General features: G+C 41.1%; 1 protein-coding gene across 2 annotated transcripts in view; it reads left to right on the top strand.

The window, feature by feature from the left end:
• Window positions 1-16,689, top strand: part of hk2 (hexokinase 2) — a 55,054-nt gene that overhangs the window by 19,937 nt on the left and 18,428 nt on the right. Inside the window, exons 7-9 of one of the 2 annotated variants that reach the window (XM_075468310.1) lie at window positions 1,267-1,450; window positions 9,705-9,866; window positions 15,210-15,443. In XM_075468310.1, the coding sequence (XP_075324425.1) occupies window positions 1,267-1,450; window positions 9,705-9,866; window positions 15,210-15,443 (580 nt within the window). Of the gene's footprint in view, window positions 1-1,266; window positions 1,451-9,704; window positions 9,867-15,209; window positions 15,444-16,689 lie in introns of those variants that run through there. The other variant, XM_075468311.1, reaches the window with a different exon arrangement.

The following is a 16,689-nucleotide window of genomic DNA, read 5'->3' on the forward strand; positions in this document are numbered from 1 at the left end:
TCCTCAGTGGAGCAGTTTGCCCAGAAGGCATACTGGTGGTGATCAAATGCTCAGGGGATACAGTCCTTGATGTTCCATGAGATCCTCTCAAGGCATTTTGTTACCATGTGACAATGTGAGCGCTATGGGTGCTACGAGGTTGTTCAGCCTGCAGTCAGCTGGTACATATATATGTAAAGATATGAATAAAAAATCTACCTCCCAGCTCACGGGTTTAGATAAAATCTCTCTGCCCAATTGCTTGGATTAGATGGATGACGTTGATCAGTGAACATATATTGTTAATTCCTTTTGATGTTTCCTTGGTGCTACAAAACACAAAATTGGGTCCCTGCAGTAGGATTCATATCTGCCAGAGATTAGAGGCATTTTTATGTAAGCTTGATTTAATTTAATGAAGTGAAGTAAAATAGGAAGTTAAATTAGCTTTTATAGGTGATGAACTTTGTTCAGTCCGGTCTTTTTTACCTCTGAGTCACTCTCCCAGTTGAATGACCTGTAGTGAGCTAGCTTGCTGTGAAGAGAGATGTCAGGTGGATGCTTTATCAAGAGAATGTTTAAGAAAAAACTTTCAGCTGGTTATTCAGAAAACTTCTCGACCGCCTTGGAGAGAAATCATCGGAACAATTAGGAGAGCAATGCAAAATCATCCAGTCATCATCATTCCCTTGGACTTCTCTCCTGACATTTATGTACTGCTTTTTAATTTAAAGACCCTTAACGATCTTTAACACAGATAATGAACCCAAATGCAAGGATACCTCTACTTATATACTGTATATATAAAAAAAAGTTTGCAAAAACCACCCCACGCTAAGTAATTGAGATATCTCCTGGTTGGTAAGCCGTCCGACAGTCCAAAAGCCAAGTTTAATAGTGTTTATTTATTAGATATGCTCTTGTATCATAAACATGAAAAACACTCTATTTGAGGTTCTAGAACATAGATGAAATATTGTACATCAAAAATTCTTCTGAAGCTTTGTTCACACATTTATAATGTCATCATCCCCTAAGAGTATGTGCGATAAAATATTTATTAAACTCCATCATTTGATCTCTTGAACTAAAAAAAATCTCACACTGGCCATACCGCAGAGATAAATGTACTACATCTTATGAAATGATTTCTAAAAGGTCATAGCCTCCTGGCTCAGTGTGCAGACAGGTGGAAATATTTGTGAATTTGATTCAGATATTCCTGAAGTGCGATAACATGCCTTTTTGCTGATAAGTAATTGTCATGGTGACATTGCCTCTCTCAAGGAACGGGGACCAATGCCTGTTACATGGAGCAGATGAGGAACCTTGACCTGCTGGATGGTGATGAAGGGCGGATGTGTGTTAATACCGAGTGGGGCGCTTTCGGAGATGACGGTGCTCTGGAGGACATACGCACTGACATCGATCGGGAGATTGATGCTGGCTCGTTGAACCCTGGCAAACAACTGTGAGTTTCCATGAGATTTTGTTTCTCGCTGTTATCGCAGCTAAAGGGTGCCTTTTACTTCTAGATTTCTTCATGTTCACTAAGCTGCTTCGTTCTCAAGATTCCGTTTCATCGTCATTTCACTCAGTATTTGTATGCAGAGTCTGAAACGAAATGTTGTTTCACACCAGCTCCGGTCATTGCATTGATAAAGATAGTCATGAATGATTAATAACGGTATAAAATTACCTGTACATAGTAGCATTAGTGTCAGTTGGTGAGTGCTGTTCAAACCATTTTCCCTGACAGGTGACTCACCTTCATGGAGGGGGGTTCTTGTGTGCGTGCACGTGCGCGTATGTTGTTCGGCTTTTCAGCTGGATCTGCAGAAGTTGCTCCTGTACGTACCTCCTTTGAGACAGCATTTGGTACAACAGGCCATGAGAAAAGTGGTGAGGGTCAGCTGTGAAGGAGGTATCTGTGCTGATGCAGTATTGCCGATAGATGTTCATCAGGAAGGGACGAGGGGTACAAACCATTCTGCTGCTGCCGTCACAGTCCTGTTAAGCTTCTGTTGTTCGTTGGCCCTGCAGCTCCCAAACCTGAAAGTGAAGCTGTTTGTGAGAAGGCAAACTTTAGGAAGTGATGAAGTGAAGGGTGGGAAAATGCACCTTTCTGAGGAAGGCCCGACCGATTATCGGGCCCACCGATATATCGGGCCGATATTTAGCATTTTGGGGATATCGGCATCGGCCATACTTTCCATAAATTTCCACCGATAAGTTTATATAATTTTCACAACCAATTTTGCAGCCGTTTGGTTCTGAACGCGTCTTCTGCTCTCGCTCTCGCCACTTTGAGTTCATGAGCATTGCCCCGCCCGTCACAGCATCTGATTTGTTTGACACACGGAATACAACCAATCAACACGCAAGGCTGCGAACGGTTTCAAGGTGGCCGTGGCGCAAGTTGGGGGCAGGGTGGCTACTGAACGCTGTGAGCGGTTTCAAGGCGGCTGCGGTGCTAGTGGGGCCACGGTGGTGGCAGTACTACTTGAAGCAGAGAGAACAAACTCCCTTCAAGGTAAGCATATACAAAGCCTTATCCCCTGCAATAAGTCAGAAACACACCAACGTTGCAAAAGCACGGCACCACAACGTCTTTATTAGTGTATACAACTAGTGAAAATGGTCCATTTGATCTGTGTAACGACGCAAACCTTTACCTCACATAAGGATAACCAGAATGACGGCGAATACTCCTCACTGAAACGGTTGTCCATAAAGCAGTCTCAGCATAGTGTACAGTAATTTTTAAACCCCCACATGGAACCGTGATCGGGTCTGTAGTTCTACACGAAAGGTGGACTGAAAGCCATGGTCAATGAAAACCAAATAAAACGTGTTTGTTCCTGAGACTAACCATTTGTTAGTGCAAGCCTGCTAGCTACTTGGTAGCCTGCCGGTGTGAGAGCCTATCTTGTTCCGTAACAACTGGTTACCCAGCACGTTAGAACCAACGGTGATTGGTCGTGATGTCCCTCTTAATTAACTTTAGTAAAATTAAGTTTTGGCCAGTCTATACGTTTCAAACATCTGGAGTAACATCTTGTTACGCGTAGCCAGACAGGCTGTCACACCACCACCAAGTAGCTAGCAGGCTTGCGCTAACAACCATGGTGTTAGGTGAACAACTTCATGAAGCCATACGCGACGCGACTCAGATGGTTCATTGTAAAGTTGTACAGGGATGTTTATGTTTATTTTACTGTTTAAAAATGCTATAAGCAGCTGCCTACATTTGATTTTTAGTTCTCAGTCAGTTAATTTTCTATTACTTCTTAATATAAAAATAGCATATATTCAAGTATTCTCATAGCAGGGAGTGATTTATTTTTTTATTGATAATTATGTATTTATATTATTATTTTATTTCCCGTTTTATTCTAAGTTATGTTTGGCTTTATTTTACAAATGCTGCTGGCAGCTCCCTGCACTTTTCATTTTTACAATTAAAAAGACTTAATGGATATGAAAGTTTGTGTCAGTGTGTGCTATTTTTAATTTATCATGAATAATGTTTCTATTTATCGGTTGCACATATCGGTTATCGGCCTCCCATTTCTATAATTATCGGTATCGGTATCGGCCCTGAAAAAACCATATCGGTCGGGCCCTATTTCTGAGTCTCTGTGCATTTTCTCCTACTGCATGTAGTAGCAGGTTTATGCTCAGTTATCTGAGGGGTTCAATTTTACCGCCCCATCAGAGCTGGACCTCCCAGGTAACAGGCATGTCACCATGACAACACGAAGGAATGGCATTGCACTGTGTCCACTGTGCTATAAGGCTGTATTTTGGTTTATCAGGACTCTCTGATTAAATCAGCCTGGTTTATTATTCCCTTAACATAGGTTAAAAAAAAAATGGATGCATCTCTTTTCTTTTTGTCCAGGAATAGTTGTAATCAGTTTCAGAGCCTCCGTGCTCAACATTACAGTCAGTAAACGTGTGTTTGTTGATGAAAAGGTTTGTTGTGCCTATTTTTGTTGCCAGAGTCATTTGGCCCGGGACTGTGTGCTGATTAAACCGCTTCACGTTGCATTCGGGCTGCATTCAGTGTTTTGGGGTTTTTTGGACGAGCGTACAAAGTGCTTTAGGTAATTCTCGGGAGCTTGCTGTCGCTGACCCTCTCTACAGCAGTGCCATCAATGTCTCGTGTTTGCAGGTCCTCCTGAAATCAGTCACCATCTCCTTTGCTTTGACTTTTGACTTTGAGGTTGTGTGATCTGCACTAAGCTGCAACTGCTCCACCTCCAACCTTTAAGAAGGCCAGACCCACCGCTACCATGTTTTTAGCCAACTTAACAATATATAAGTGTGGCGGTGCAGTCATAAGTGAGTGGGGGGCTGTGCACACAGCCTCCAGGCCTGCCCACCTTGACTGTTATGGAGTGATTGGGTTAAACACTGAATCGGAGTCAGCTTAGTGTAATATGGTTGATCTTTTGCGGTAAAGGCATAACGTTTTGATGATTAATTCAGCCATTTACTGTTACAGCCTTTTTTCATTGAGGAACAACATGTAGTTCTGTTTCCAATCAACTATCAAGTTATTTTAAAGGAAACTTCTGAAAAGTAGCTAAATTAACTGCAGTAGGAGCATCAGGCATGTTCACGAACAGGCAAAAAGACATTGATGGATGTGATTTTTGAAAATAATCTTATTCTCTGTCTAGAGAAAGTGCTGTATATGAGTGTTTATGTGAATGGGTTAATGAACAGCACTTGTGAAGCACTTTGTAGAACATAGAGAAGGTTAAAAAGGTGCTTTTTCTTCGTTTATCAAGTGTGTTTTGACACGTTCTTTCTCCATTCGGCCCTAGGCTTTTGAGTTAGAAGGTTCTGCTCAATATCTTGACCACTGACTGCTTTGGAATCGTTTCTTTAACTCCTGGAGCTTATGAGTCTTCTCACACTCCTTTTTCCTGATATTGCAGACTGCAGGGATTGCCACATCTCTGACGCACACTAATCCTCATAATAAACACACACGCAGCAGTGAGGGAAGAGAAGATAATGTGTTACTTGAGGCAAATAAGTGTTTTTTCACGTCACCTACATAACACCAATTTGAGAGTTCAGAAATGGTGTCGGTTTAAGAGCCACTCTCCACAGTTGCCCAGTGGGAATATTTTGTGCTGGAGCTGAAGTACAGTGGAGAGCCACAGTGAACCAGTATTTGGATTGCAAACTAGCAAACAATTGGCTACCTGGAACCTGTTTAACCCATTCAGATTTATAATTCTGCTCATCTACTCCTACTTTTACACTTAACATTTTCCTTAATTCACCAGCAGAAAGACATTGCAAGGAGGCTTTAAAACTCAGTTATTACATTACATTACATTACATTATTATCGTTATTATTATACGTTATTGCATTTTATGTGCTGCTTTGAGTTTTCAGTTATTACAAGCCGTCCCTTTGCAAACTCATATCCTCTGTCAACAAAATAAGTCTTACTCAAAAAGAGAGAAAAAAAAAATTGAGATACAAAAAGCCTTTTTCTTAAAAAATACCTGCATTTTCACATGATTCAGTCTCCAGAGAATCAATCTGGTCCTGTACAAGCAGGTGTGTCGTGGTGTAACAAGAGTTAGCACGGACGCTGTCTGTTCACTGATTGACTCACCTCGCAGCCTTCAGAAGAAAGGTGAAATCCAAAGAAAGGTCATCCTCTATCCCTTTATAAAGTTTATAACGATTTCTCTCCTTTTATCAATGTCCCAGAGCAAGTGAAAGTAGAATCTGAACAGGAGATATTTTATTAGATTTTTTTTTTGAGTAGGTGTTAAAAAAGATTAGGGCTGGGCGATATGGATCAAAACTAATATCTCAATATTTTTTAGCTAAATATCGATAAATGATATATATCCCGATACTTTTTCCGCAAAGTGAGAGCAAATGTTCAGTCAAAGTCAAATGACATGTCACAGTTAGTTTTATTGAAAATGGCTATTTCAGTTGAACAGTTGCAAAGTCAAATGAATGGAAAAAAAAATTATAGTCTATAGTCATAATTAGGGATGAACAACGATTCAAATTTTTAATCTAATTAATCACATGATTTCCCTGAGTAGTCACAATTAATCGCATTTGTACGCAAAATCCAAAAATGAATTCAAAAGTAGTATATAGCTGTTAGCATTAAGTTTAATTTTAAATGTGCTGCCATATGAATGAAAGTGCCATAACATTTGTTGTGCAAACACACTTTTAACATCAGCATTTTTATGTAGTTTTTATGTAGAAGCCTTGCTCCACTTGAATGACTTGCTGGTATCAATTGTGTGTTTTGCCTTTAAGTGATATTTTAAACTGGAACTACTACGTTGATAAGACAATTCAACTTGGCAGTGTTTACAGATGACTTTGGTTCTGTCGACTCCGCCGTCTGGAAGAACTTTAAAATGAAAGTTCCGTACCCTTCTCCATGTTTGGTGGATCCGCCGATTACTTTCTTTTCTGGTTTCGCAGCAGAAAGCAACAGACTTTTACAAAATAAAAACATGTGAGCAAGAGACTTATACAATAATAAAATAAATAATAAAACAGGGGTGGTCTGTAGCGTAGTGGGTTGAGCAGGCACCCCATGTACAAGAGGCTATAGTCCTCGCTGCAGCTGGCCCTGGTTTGAGTCCCGCATCGGACAGCCCTGTGCTGCGTGTCGATCCCCCTCTCTCAGCCCCCTGCTTCCTGTCTCTCTGAACTTTTCTATCCATTAAAGGCACAAAAGCCCTAAAAAAAATAAAAAAAAACATGCGTTAATGCGCGATAAAATATTTATCAGCGTTAAATAATGAATGCGTTAATGCGATAATAACGATTTAACTCGTCCAGCCCTAGTCATAATATAGCTAAATGTCTGTTACCTTGATGATAACAGCCTAACCAGCATTTTAAAGTCATTATTACCTTACCTTTACCAGCTGTAACATTACACCTCATCCTGACTGAAAGCGAGCGAGCGAATCTGACGCGATACAACAACGAAATTTCGAGGGTGTCCTGATATGCAGCGTGAGGATTTTGTCGAGAGTGATTATATTGGTTCAGAAAGTACTCACTTGAAACACCGAGTTCCCTGGTGATTGCCGCCCTTCGGTTTAGATCTTTGTGGTACGGGTGTTTGGGGTCATAAACCATTGGGGGCTGTTCCACGGTAAAGATCAGCTTCTCCTGGTCCATTATTCCCTGAGTGATGCTGACCTGTTGCTAACTAGCTTATCAACAGGAAGCAGCATATTCATTTCAACCAATAAGAAGTGTTTAGGGGCGGGATGCCGCTGCAAAATGTCGTCCAAATAGTGACAGCGCGGGCAATTTTTTTTAAATTTAAAAAGCGTCATCGCTGGACGGAGCGGCATGTCAGGACAGGCGGATTGAAAAGTATGCATTCTAATCACTTTTTATCGCTCGCTCGCGTTCACTCAGGATGTGGTGTTAAAGTGGTAACCACAACAATGCATCACGAATTCTTATCTAATAATCTAATAGATATGGTTCTCAAATCTGCCATTATGTATTGTAAGTGATTTTACTTTCAGCACTTGTAAGTTTTCTGTTTTTTTTTTAAATTTATTTAACTTCTATTTAACATTCAATCTAATCAATCAGCAGCAAGTTGCAGACACACAAAGGAAAATAGGAAAAAAACTAACATTTTGTTGAAAGGAAAACATCTGAATACTCCTCACAATACCGCACTCACCAATAGCCAAGTGTAATCTGCGACCGAAGCTCTGCATCCTCAGCAACTTGTTTGACGATGTTGCTCCCGTTGTGGGTTGTTATAGCAACCAGATGCTTTTCTTGGAGTTTCCAGCTTGCAATTGCGTCCTGCAGTGCCTCAGCTATATGTTCACTGGTGTGATCCTGGTGGAAAAACTTGTTTGGACACACGCTGTTTTCATCTCCCAGTCTTCAATGAAGTGAACTGTCACGCTCATGTAAGGCTCACATGTCCTGCTTGACCACATATCACTGGTCAACGCAAAATGGGTCATGTTAGCGAGTCGGTCAGCAAGGCTCTGCCTGTGGACTTCTGTGTACATTTGTGGGAGTGCTTCTCGTGCAAAGTAGGAAGCTCATATCTCGGGTTCATAGTTTTCATTAGCTTTTTGAATCCGACTTCTTTCACAGTTGCAACAGGGACCATATCTTTAGCAATGTTATAGGACACTGCTTTAGTTATAGCACACCACATTTCACTTTTCTTTTCATAAGGCACACTACGGTAAAATTTGCAGTGAGCTTTGTTTTGGAGCTGGAGGTTTTTCGGGTTGTGGATGGCTTACGGCTGGGGCTTCTGCAGCGCGCAGTTTCACACACTCTTGTTACTGCAGTTTGTGCCACAGTTTCAGGTAGTGAAAAAGACTTGTAGTGCTTCCACCCATGGCTGTAACTTGTTTATGGCACTCCCCACATACCATTTCCAAATTACTGAGCCACTGCTGTTTCTTTTACCGACCAATTCCTCCGCACGCTACGTAAACTTTGTTGTTTCCTCCGTGTTTGTTAAAGAGTGCCGGATTGTCCCCCCTTAGTTAATTTAATTAGCCCCCCCGCCCCTCATCTGTGCATGAAAGAGGAGGGGCGGGGGCACGGGGAGCAGGGCTGAGTGCTCTAGCTCAGCAGTGCAAATTTGAACTCTATCGATATATGCGACATGGTCTAATTCCATATCCCATATGAAAATATATCGATATATTTTTTATATCGATATATCGCCCAGCCCTAAAAAAGAGTCTAGAAGAGTTGTTGAGTTGAGGAAGCTCAGAATAGAAATATTTCGACAGACTTTTCCCAATGATTTTATTACTGTCATATTCAGCCGATTTAATCGTTTTTCATTTTCATGTAACAATTCAGTGAATCTGATGATATTGTATTGCAATAAGAAATGAAAACAGAATATCTGACGGTATATTCTACAATTCCTTTATTTAGCATTGCAGATGTGTTTTTAAAACACTTAAAATCAGACCTTGACTGTAAATCATTTAAAGTCAACTAAAAATTGGCACTTTGTGTTCCACGTGTGCTTTGACTGGCACTGGCATACTGTCTTCTTCCTTTGCACATAATCACTTGCTGTTTACTCTTTGACATCAAACACATGCCAAATAGTAGATGATTGAAAAAGACAAAAACTGGGTCTGCTTTTAGATGTCAGCTATGCTGCAGCAGGTGAGGAATAGAACATTAGTGTAATGTTGGTTATATAGGGGGGAAAAAAGGTGAAATGCACTGATTTGGCTGTGTTTGGATTCTTTTCACTTCAAGTGAAGGTGATGAAGAATTAGACTAACAAGCTTGTGATGGTGATGAATGCCCGTGTTTATTAGCATAAAGAAATACTTTTCAGTCTACAGCTGTGTTAATATTACGCATGCGTTTTAATTAAGTTGTTTGATGCAAAGGAAATGTCACACAGATGGTATTTTTATACTCTTATGATTAACTTTATTATAGACAGATTTATATTGTGATGTGTTCTTGGTCAAACATTGTGATTCACGAAGCACCCTTCAGATTTTTCACGTCTGAAGCAGAGCAGAAGTTGACTACTTTTGCATTTGTACGTGTGAGTGGCAATAGATATATTATCATGTTAAACAGATTTTGTCTATATATGCTGTGACAGTTTCCTTTCATTCTATCCAAGTGTGTGACATTGATTTGTTCTTCTGTTTTGCATGTTGGTTTGCAGGTTTGAAAAGATGATAAGTGGGATGTATATGGGGGAACTGGTGCGTCTCATCTTGGTTAAGATGGCCAGAGAGCAGCAGCTGTTCCAGGGCAAGACCACACCTGAGCTCCTCACCACTGGACGCTTCAGCACCAGCTACATCTATGCCATCGAGAATGACAAGTTAGTTTGTTTTATGATTTCCAAGCTAAATTGCCATCTTGACAAACCATAGGATCTCAGAGTACATTCACGCAGAAGTGCATGCTTCTGAAGTCTTGAGCTTTGTCTGCTGCAGCTGAGAAAGCAGCCATAAAAATTGTTCTAAAATGAAGAAGTTGTGGAGCTACATACAAAATATGGCTCTCCATTGGAGACATGTTTATGTATTGTTTTGACTTACTGGAAGTCACTCAGTACTGTTGGAATCAGTCTCTCTGGATCAGTGTCCGATGAGCCGACGTAGCAGCACTGAGGGGACTGAACATGTGAAGCGATGGGCATTATTTTACCACTCATTAATTATGTCATATCCTTAAACTTTCTCATCTACTTTTCTATTACTCTGTCTGCACTTAAACTATGTTAGTGATGAATTGTTAAAATCCCTCTCCAGCAGGTATTAATGCCCTCCAAAAACTCATCTTTATTCCTCAATATAGTTTTTCTTCTTTTTTATTCGAAAGGTTTTGCCTCAAAAAACAGAAAGGAAAAAAAGAGTCCTCTCGTTGGGTATGCTCATCTTCCTCCTCTCTCAGTGCATGGGGATCTATGAATATGCAAATCTGGCCCCGGCCACATATCTGCCCCCCAGCAGTTCCTCAAAACATCTTCCAACTCTGCAAAACTTACTTTTCAACACTGATATTGTAAAGACCAAACTGCAGTAAAATGATGAAGGAAAGACTTGTGGGCTTTTCACCTAAGACGTGCTTTTACTTTTACAGAGAGCCCGGTAGACCTGGGCGCTGGGGCGGAGAACACTCACCAACAGGTCAACCAGAAAGTGACGCTCAACTTGAATGCAGTAATTGTAAATGAGAGTAGTATAGAGAGAAAACTCTTATTTGGCCGACATGCATGCCCTTAGGCTACATTTACACTGTCAGTTAAATGTTACCCAATTCTGATTTTTTGCTCTCATGTGACACAGATCGGATATGTTTTTTGACCATGTAAAAAGGACAAGGACGCATGCATTCGGATATTTTCAGATCGGATACAGGCCTCCTTCATATGTGGAAATTTATCAGAAACGAATCGGATATGTGACAATGCGACCGCCGTGTAAACAGGCAGATTGGATATTCTTAAACATTGCGTTCCGCACGTCATTAAATATGCATTTTCAGTGGAATCGCCCGACGAAATGTGGTGTCTTGGTAGGAGAAGAATGGGGACAAACTCTCGCACAGCATATCAAAAGTTTGTCGGCTCATTCTAAAATTGCTGACCCACTGCTCTTCATCAAAGCCCGCCACAACATTCTCCCACCAGTCCTGGGATCGGTCTCTCACCCAGACAGTCCTCTGAACAGCTGAGGAGGCAATAATTGCAGCGTGTGCACAGGATGCAATACTGGCCCTTTTCCTCCTTCTCTGCCTTAAAATCCAGCCAATGTTGGGCGAACTTCTCAGGCAAGGCAAGGCAAGGCAAGGCAAGGCAAGGCAAGGCAAGGCGAGGCGAGGCGAGGCGAGGCGAGGCGAGGTGATAACATACTAAGTCTAGAAGTATCTCAATAAGTACAGGGAAATTAAGTGATAGAAAGTTTGTAATAGATGAAGAAAGCATTCCAATAATTTGGGAAAAAGGCAGTAAAGACTTTAGGCAGGTGGTACCAGGCAGACATGAATGATGGAGAGCGGGCAGTGCAGTTTCGGAAAGATGTTGCTGAGGGACTGGATAGAATAAATAAATCAGAACTTCCAGGAAAGTTGAAGCTGTGGTGTCTGCAGTTTAGATTGTTTCCTAGGTTGATGTGGCCACTGTCTGTGTATGAGATTCCAATATCTGTTGTAGAGAAAATGGAAAGATTAGTTAGTTTTTATATAAGGAAGTGGCTTGGTGTTCCTAGATGCTTAAGTACTGTGGCACTGTATGGGAAGGGCATATTCCAGCTCCCAGTATCTAGTCTAGTAGAGGAGTTTAAATGTACTAAAGTTAGGACAGAGCTCCTGTTAGCTGGGAGTAAAGATGTGGTAGTCAGTAAGGTGGTTCCAAACCCAACCAAGGGGAGGAAGTGGAAACCAAGAATGGCAACTCAGGAGGCAGAAGCAACTCTTAGACATGCAGAGATTGTGGGTAATGTGCAAATAGGCCCGGGAGGCTTGGGGCTTGGCCCAGGGAGTAGAGCAGGTCCCAAGGAGAAGAGAAAGCTAGTTATTGAGCAGGTTTGTAGACAGGAGGAAATGTTAAGGGGTGCAAAGGCAGTGGCTCAGGCTAAGCAGGGACGGTGGCTGAATTGGGAAGGTGTAGAGAAGAAAAAGCTTAGTTGGAAAGAGCTGTGGAGTATGGAGGAAAGGAGTATTAGATTTTTGATAGGGGCAACATATGATGTATTGCCAACTCCCCAGAACCTAAAACTCTGGGTAAATGGAGACCCGTTATGTTCGTTATGTTCAGGTACTGCAACTCTAAAGCATATTTTGTCAGGTTGTAAGGTTAGTCTGTCACAAGGCCGGTATACATGGCGACATGACCAAGTATTAAGAAGCTTAGCTGCAGGTATTGAAGATAAACGAAGGCAGGTAAACTTAGGAGGGTCTAAGGTGAAGAGAGTGGCAATTCAGTTTGTTCAAGAGGGGGAGAAAGTTAATAAGACGATAAGGAGGCACGGCAGCTTGGAGGATGCTTGTGATTGGGAGATGCAGGTAGATTTAGGAAATAAGCTTGTTGTTCCCCAGGAGATAGCCTCTACAAATTTAAGGCCTGATATAGTTTTGTGGTCTAGGAGTAGAATGAGAGTCTATTTCATAGAACTGACTGTTCCTTGGGAGGAATTAGTAGTAGAAGCATATGAAAGGAAAAAGCTTAGATATGTGGAGTTGGGGGCAGAAGCAGAGCAGCGAGGATGGAAAGTTAGAATCTGTCCAGTGGAAGTAGGATGTAGAGGATTTGTTGCAAAGTCTGTTGTCTCATTGTTGAGGGAGCTAGGTGTAAGTGGACAGAATGTGAGGAAAATAGTGAAAGAGCTGTCAGATAAAGCAGTAAAATCCAGTCAGTGGATTTGGATAAGAAGAAGCAATAGCAGCTGGTGGCCCAGCAGGGGGAGCACTTAGGGTAAACAGACTCTTTGGAAGAAGCAAAGAAGAAATTCAGGATATTTAAGTGGAGGGTTTGGCCCATGTGATCCTTTTGAAATCAGGCGGCCATTTTGGGTGAGTTGGCTTTGAGTGAGTTGTATGGCTTAGTTTTGCTGGCATTTTTGCTGATTATAGGACTGTTTAGGTGAGTTTGTCTGTTGAATCTGCTAGTGTGTCTTGTCCTGCCTCCACCTCTGGCACCCTCTATACTTTTATTACCTCCTACCCGAACCAGGGTTTGCATCCCCACCCCGCTTTGACTGGTGTGCAGTTGGTGAGAGGCTGAGGTAGCTTGTGGCTGTAAAAGATGGTTGTTGTGGTGTGAGGAGCAGTGATGGCTGGCATTAGGGGGGTGACTCTGGGACGCCAGTGGTCATTGTCTAGCCTCCTGGAGGTGTCGTGGGCCCAACTAGACGAAACACTGATGAAAGGAGGTTCCCACCTGATGACCCCAATGATATGTTGGTCAGCACTGCTCACTGGTCTATATAGGGAGTATAGGGAATTACTCACTGAGTCTGGTCCTTTTATTTTTTTTCTTTAGCACAAGTTTCTTGTGTTTACCTTGAATGCTGCTTTTCTTTGGTATCAATATTGATTTTTTTTTTTTTTTTTTTTTTTTTTTTTTTTTTGCATTAAATGGCTTGTATAGGGGGTTAGAGCTCAGCTCGGTTGCCTTCTGAACTAAGTTAGATGTACACAGACTTGTGTTATGAAATTTAATATCAGTGCTGTTGACAGCTCAGTGAGACACAACAAGGACAGATGCACAACTACCATTGTTGTGTTGTCCATGCTGAAGATGGGATCCAGAAAGGTTTTCCTCTCTTTTTTCGAAAAGATGATTGTGTAATCCTGTGTAAGTAGTATCCAATATGTAGCTGCCTGCCCTTTTCACCAGAGTGAGTCTTCAAAACACAATAAAGGACAATTCAAACACAGTTTCACACTGTGTCTTTCGCTGTATACAAAAGCATACTTAAGTCACATAATTAATATTGAGTGAAAATGCGAACACTTTATTTTGAAGGCAATCACATGTAAATTAAAGGATAGCTCTGTGAAAGCCTCTTTTGTTTTGGTACATGTGTGGCATATTCCTTTATTCTACTTTGCAAAAGTGCAACATTTACATTTGGAAGCTGCTTTTCTGAGCTCCTATCATGCAGATAAAAGTGAGAGCTTTCAATTCAAGCTACACAGGTCATCCGTATTGAGTGAACAACACCACAAACCCACCTGAGAGAGGATAGGAACATTTGGAGATGCCACTTTCACAGTTGTGCTCGGCATTCTGGGGGGTAGAAAATCAAAAGAAAAAAACAAACAAAAACAATTCAAAGGTGAGAATCCTTCAGTTATATGAAGAAACCTCTCCAGCAGGTAAAAGTGTTATATAAATAGAAGAAATGCATAGGGAAGTTCTGAAATGGCATTCTTTTAAGATCAAACTTCAGATCAACTTGAACCAAAATTACTGGACAGAAGAAAAGCATCGGAAGAGGTTTGGAACAACTCGTGATCCAAAAAACACTCCATCTTTGAAACATACGGAGGCAGTGTGATTGGATGCACATGACTGTCTGTTAATTTTGTGACAGAAGATGGAAGATCCCAAATAAATTCTGCGGCACACGGTGATATATAGTCTGATCAGAGTCGGAGCCAAAACATACAGTCAAGTAACACACACGTGTTTTTTTTTTTTTAAGTTAAAGATGAGGGATACGCTGCTGTGGCTCGGTCATGTGATCTCAAGCTGATCGAGCCTAAAGTTAGAAGAATCCACAAAGAAATACAAACAAAACAACTGAAGATGGCTTCAGTGAAGTCCAGACACAGCATCTGGACAGAAGAGGGAAATCATTCATTTCAGGAATAACAAAAAGCTGTATCTGTTTCCAAATGTATTTCGACCTAGCAGTTTGTTCTATAAAAGCTTTTGCTCCAGTTGTGGTCAAATAATTAAAAACTCTCATCAGTCTGTAGAGTCGGCAGTGTAGATTTGATATTTTCCTTTATCTCGGTCATGGGGCATTTCAGGTTTAATGTTGCGCATGTTGCTCGAAACGCTGAGCCTTTAAATAACATTTTCAGTATATTTATTGAAACTGAAAACTTTAAGGTTGCAAAGTTCACTGTCAGCAGTAGCGCCGCATCATAAGTTCTCATCATAAATGCATCCGAGGTATAGAATTAATGATTTCTTTTACTTTACCTGCAGAGATGAAGAAGGTCTGGCAAGTGCTGAGAAGGTGCTCCGCAGCTTGGGTCTCAACCAATCGGATGAGGACTGCAAAGCTACTCGGAGGGTGTGTCAGGTAGTATCTACGCGGGCCGCACACCTGTGTGCTGCCGCTTTGGCGGCAGTGCTGCGGCAGATCCGAGACAACAAAGCGGCCGAAAAGTTACGCACCACCATCGGAGCGGATGGCTCGGTTTATAAGAATCATCCAGAGTAAGTGTTCGGAGGGCCATCACGCCCTTACCCTTTAATTCTGAAATTTAGGTTACAAAACGAAGAATGAATTCATCCGCTGAAATAAAAAAGCACATAAGTTACACCCATGTGATCACAAGCAGAGCATGCAATCTCCACATGTTCCTCCTTTCTGTAATTAGAGCTCAGTCAAGCTGACAGCATTGGCTTTTCCTGCGTCAGTCAGGCCAGTCAGTCAGTGTTTATTTGCCTGATTTTTCAGTCTTAACATCCTAAATTGTGCATTTACCTGCTTCACTTCTCACTCTTTACAGAAAAAGGTTTCTTCCACATAACGGTCATGTAGACAAATGAAATCAGCCTCATCTCCCTGTGTTTCATACCACTTCAGTCATATCTTTTAGATATGAAAAGAAATAGTTTAATTCAAATTGTACTTCAGGCTATTTTTCTAATGATTTCCAAATGTAGATTTTAGACCTGAATCAAACTTAATTATCCAAGCTGATCCTTTTTTATTATAATTGACGTTGCTCTCTCTTTCACAAGAGGCTGATTGAGCACAAGTGTGCTTCACTATTCATGTAAAGACAGCTGGAGGCTCATTTATACTCCTACGTACGCTAATGCACATACACTCTGAGTGCTCATTCATTATTACTTTATGTGTGCGCTTTAGTTTTTATGGTCACACATTTGATTATTTTTGTGGATAACAGCACTTTTTTGTTGGCTTATTGAGGTGGAATTTCCTTCATTGCTTCATTAGATTATTTTCATCTGTTGACATAGAAATTTCTAAAGATGTTTTTCCCCATCGTGCATTAAGTGGGTTCTAACACCGATTTATGTACTGTACAGCACAATATAAATCCTTATCACATCCAGCTTGAATTCATTTGCAAAAAAAGCTAAAAGTCCATCAGTAGGAGGTTGATCATTTTACATTGTGAGATGTAAGTTAAAACGCCTCATGTCCTTACCACTGCATGGTATGGGTGTGGCAATGATTTAACACCAATCTGGTTTATATCAGTTTTGGTGATGTGCTGGACACACACACACACACACACACACACACACACACACACACACACACAGGTCTGGTCTGCTCTGCTCTGCTCTGCTCTTTGTTTGAGATGATAAACAAGATAGCTGTGAGTGTCTTGAGAAATTCACATAAAAACTCCCTGCAGCAAATTTATTTGTCGACATTGTATGCAGATAAAATGTTAAAGTTCAAAAAGTTTTAAAGTTCTTTGAA

This window comes from Odontesthes bonariensis, chromosome 6, assembly GCF_027942865.1.
Source record: "Odontesthes bonariensis isolate fOdoBon6 chromosome 6, fOdoBon6.hap1, whole genome shotgun sequence".
Classification (NCBI taxonomy): domain Eukaryota; kingdom Metazoa; phylum Chordata; class Actinopteri; order Atheriniformes; family Atherinopsidae; genus Odontesthes; species Odontesthes bonariensis.